Below are 4352 nucleotides of genomic sequence, written 5' to 3'. Positions count from 1 at the left end.
TGTGCTAATTATATTTACAAACAGGTGATGCAATTGGTTTCAAATGGCGCAAGAGGAGCACCTGGGTTTATGCCACCAACAGTTGATGTGTTTTTCATTATTATCTTTCCTGCTTTAAATGCTTGCGTGTCTATGTTTGTTTTCTGTCACTACATGTTCTATGTATTTTCAGTCTGTGCTTCTACAGCACCTGTGACTCACAGATAAACAAGACAGCAGGCGGTATGTGATGTAATGCACCATGCATATAAATCCGGACGGTTACTTGGTATGTGACTGTCTGAGGATAAAGCAAAACCAGAAAACACCATACAAATGAAAAACCACATGCAATCAGAGTTGGATGTTTAGGGATGTTTCAGTATGCACTCTACAAGTGATTTTCACCATTTCCAGAATTGTAAGCATTTTTTAGAATATATGCTGGTTTTTATCTCTATTTTTGCCTATAGGTGAAAACTTAGGCTATACCTGAGTTGCTTTCACTACTGGTATATAGAGTATGTCATTTTTAAGGTCCAGGATCTCTTTTTTCCTGTATGGGATCTTCTTGTGCAGCTTATATGCCACTCTTACACTCAGCAGGACAAAACAGAGCATTCGCAATGCCAGATCATTGGTGCACAGCAGCAGCTTCACTTTGAACAAAAGAGAAGATGCAGAAAGAGATGGACAGTACCTGCTGGGAATAAAGAGACTTAGAAGACTTTACTGTAACGTGGGCATCGGCTTCCATATTCAGGTCCTACCAAATGGAAAAATAACAGGAGTACACAATGAAAACAAATACAGTAAGTATGTTTGACATTTCATGATGAAAATAATAACAAAGACCTTGATTAATGTAAGGAATTTGTCAAATAGTTTATACATTGACTACATTTTTATTTTTAATCAGCACAGATTGGTATTATTGTAGTTATTCAATTTCAACATAGATGTTTACCATTGCATTATGCAAACTATAAATGTTACATTAACTGTGTTTTGTCTTCTCCTAATACAACAAATAGAAACTTTGCTGGTTAAAAGTTCTTTTTTGGAACATTATTTTTGCATAGGGGCTATCAGATGAATGAAACTCTGTGATTAGTGGAAGATAAGGAGTTTGAATATTAGTAATATTAAAGACAAAGATTTTTGTTTAGTAACTCAGCAAAAATTGTTCCATTGTGCAGGATTGATTAGGTTATATTGGTTGTAGAAGTAAACTTGAACTACTTCTGAATGAAATTATATTTAACATTTTTGATTTTTACATTAGTGAGATTTATTTAATTGCAAAACAATTAATTGATTACAATTTGTGATTTTATTTAGAAGGAAGCAAATTTGAGATATGTCTCCATATTGGACCGCTTTGTGTCAACATGTGGGAACAATCTTGAATGTAAACAAAACAAAGGAGAAGATTTTAGATTTCAGGAGGAACAGGGTTACATCACATCTTGTTTCCATCATTGAAAAGGAAGTGGAGGTGGTTGAAGAATAGAAATACCTCAGTGTTCATCTCGACAACAACCTGAACTGGAGACCCAACAGTAAAGTGTCTGTAAGAAGAGACAGAGCAGACTGGACTTCCTGAGGAAGCTGAGATCCTTCACAGTTTGTAGCGCGATGCTTCAGCTCTTCTATAAGTCTGTTGTTGAGAGTTTCATCTCTTCTGCTGTCACCTGGTGAGGCAGCAGCATCAGAACCAGCGACCTAAAAGGCGCAACAGCCTGATAAAGAAGGCTGGTTCTGTTCTGGTTCTGTTCTGGGAATGATTGTGGAGACTCTGGAGATGATAGTGCAGAAAAGAATTCTTCATAAAATCAAAAAAATTATAGACAACTCTGACCATCCTCCTTATGAGACTGTCTTATAAAACAGAGTATCTTCAGTCAGAGACTTCTTCAAATTCAGTCCAATGAAGACCGCTACAGGAGATGTTTTCTGCAGACAGCCTTCACTATCTGCAATAACTCTTTAATTAAATGAGCTACAAAAATATTTCATTTCCTTTCTCTTCCCCTAATTTTTTAATTTTAATTTTAATTTCTAACATTTGGCAATCTATTATCTCCCAAATATTGAAATGTATATAATGTAAATATTTCTTATTTCAGTTAATTGAATTTGAAATATAAAATCTAAGTTATAATGGATATGTTGGACTTCAGAGTTCTAGTCATTAACTCCCCTACCAACTGTCTGTTTTGTACATATTATAACTAACTAATTAGATAAATAGAGAGAGAGAGAGAGAGAGAGTGAGTTAGAATAACTCCCAAGTTAGAATAACTTGGGAGTAAGAATAATTTCTGTTCACATTTGGTTTCTCTGTCATCTTTAACTGCTGTTCTTCCCTCTAGGCCTTTTAGAAATTTCTCCAGTGGAAAGAGGAGTTGTGACTTTGTATGGAGTCAGTAGTGGTCTGTTCATCGCCATGAGTGACAAGGGGAAACTTTATGGTTCGGTAAGATATGACTTTTCTCTGCATAACTGTAGAGGCTTTGATTTAGAGTATTTGGTGTAAAACATCACTTTAATGTCTGATAGATCAGGAATTGGCAGACCATTAGCAGTATGGAATAACTATCATTACTATATTACTATAGCAAATGGTCTGTCCTCACTAATGTATGCATTCTGTGGTTTCTGATTAAAATGATTACTTATTAGTGCTTGGTTTCCAGATTGGGAGAGACAAGGAAAGATAAAATCAGAATTGAATACATCAGAGGAACAGCTCATGTCAGATGTGTAGGAGATAAAGTCAGAGAAGCCAGACTGAAATGGTTTGGACATGTAGAGAGGAGAGACAGTGAAAACATCAGTAGAAGGGTGCTGAGGTTGGACCTGCCAGGAAAGAGACCTAGAGGAAGACCAAAGAGGAGATTTATGGATGGAGTGAAAGAGAACATGAAGGTAGTTGGTGTGAGAGAAGAAGATGTGAAAGATAGGGTTACATTTAGATGGATGAGTCTCTGTTGCCACACTTAGAGGGAAAAAGTCAAAAAGAAAAGAAGAAGTGCTTGGTTCCCAGTTAGCGCCCTGATAAGTGATCAACTTTGTTGACAATTTGCTCATAAGTAAACTCATAACAAAAGCTGAAGACTTACTGTTATAACAGAAATATGTGTCTGAACAGAACATCTGTCACCTGTGTATTGCTTCTTCCTCCGGTATATTTTATATCACAATCTATACTTCTAGATAAATGTACCACAAGTTTATTTGGGAAGAAGCATTTTAGAACTAGTAAAATAAAATATATAATACAAATAAGACCAACTGAACAATCTTGACTTACTTACTCTGTTTAATGTTTCCTCAGTTTTATGACCAACGTCAAACAGCAATTCTTAGCACCCACACTGATCCTGATTCTTTATTCACATGAAGCTGTGAATTATGTTAATTATTATGAATTATGAAGAAAAAATGTAATACAGTTCTGAGAGGTTTTGGTTAAATTCATGGTGGATAAGTTGTTAAGCCAGATCCCAACAGGATATTTGTAATATTGGTCATATTTTAAATGTCTCAAATGGACATTCTTTTGGAATTCCTTTTCTTTGCCATGCAATTAAATATTTACATTGTGCGTTGAAGATTTATTCTTTTCCTCTTTTTAAAATAAAAAAGTGAATGATAAGCAAAAACAAGTTGGAAAGTTGATCGTTGTTTTCTGTCCCTCTCTCTTTTACTTAGGGAAGCTACAGAGATGACTGCAAGTTCAAGGAGAATCTCCTGGCCAATAACTATAATGTCTATGAATCAGCTTCCCATCCTGGAATGTACATTGCTCTCAGCAAGATTGGGAAAACCAAGAGAGGCAACCGTGTGACCCCCACAATGACCATGACACACTTTCTCCCCAGAACATAATGTTTCTAAGCTAACTTTAAGGCACAGATCTTCCAAGAGAACAGTTTGATCAGAGATGGGGATTCTCTATAATCTAAAATGTACCAGGACATAAACATATTGTTCACTGTGAATGATTAAAGTTATTTATTGACAAGGATTGGATTCACATCCCAGAAGCAATGAGATTTTTATTTGAAATACTCAAGGTTCGAAAAAAAATCACATGTAGCATTAGCAAAGTAGTTGAACTATGTCATCCATCTTGTTTTGATCTGTCTTTGGCTCACCAGACTGCGACTGAGTTCTCCAGAAAATACAAGACAAAAAGAAAGTGTCTGAGCTCAAACAAGGAAAGATTTGTTTTGTGTGAGTCCGGTCACAGCACTGGTTTCAGAACACACTTCTTCCTGATTCTATGCTGTTTTCACACCAGTAGCATGTGCTTCTGGGTCAGTAGCTGGAGAAAGCAGTGGAAGAAAGGTGTCAAATCCCCAGTG

The 4352-nt window shown here is 36.0% G+C and overlaps 1 protein-coding gene across 1 annotated transcript; it reads left to right on the top strand.

The window, feature by feature from the left end:
* Positions 1 to 243: 243 nt before the first annotated feature.
* LOC116730770 (fibroblast growth factor 4-like) lies at positions 244 to 4012 on the top strand. The gene is made up of 3 exons (XM_032580243.1): positions 244 to 791; positions 2355 to 2458; positions 3697 to 4012. Exons 1-3 carry the CDS (start codon positions 503 to 505, stop codon positions 3871 to 3873), a joined length of 570 nt encoding a protein of 189 aa, XP_032436134.1. The 5' UTR covers positions 244 to 502; the 3' UTR covers positions 3874 to 4012.
* The last annotated feature ends 340 nt before the right edge of the window (positions 4013 to 4352 follow it).

The sequence above is a fragment of the Xiphophorus hellerii genome, chromosome 13, assembly GCF_003331165.1.
Source record: "Xiphophorus hellerii strain 12219 chromosome 13, Xiphophorus_hellerii-4.1, whole genome shotgun sequence".
NCBI classification, from domain to species: Eukaryota; Metazoa; Chordata; class Actinopteri; order Cyprinodontiformes; family Poeciliidae; genus Xiphophorus; species Xiphophorus hellerii.
The sequence above is the reverse complement of the archived record's forward strand: the minus strand, read 5'-3'. Positions and strand labels throughout refer to the sequence as shown.

Bases quoted from the DNA above. Each gene is read 5' to 3' on its own strand.
- LOC116730770 (XM_032580243.1), top strand. From the start codon at position 503: ATGTCATTTTTAAGGTCCAGGATCTCTTTTTTCCTGTATGGGATCTTC. The intron at 792-2,354 runs GTAAGTATGTTT...TCTTCCCTCTAG, and splicing joins ACACAATGAAAACAAATACA to GCCTTTTAGAAATTTCTCCA. The intron at 2,459-3,696 runs GTAAGATATGAC...TCTTTTACTTAG, and splicing joins AGGGGAAACTTTATGGTTCG to GGAAGCTACAGAGATGACTG.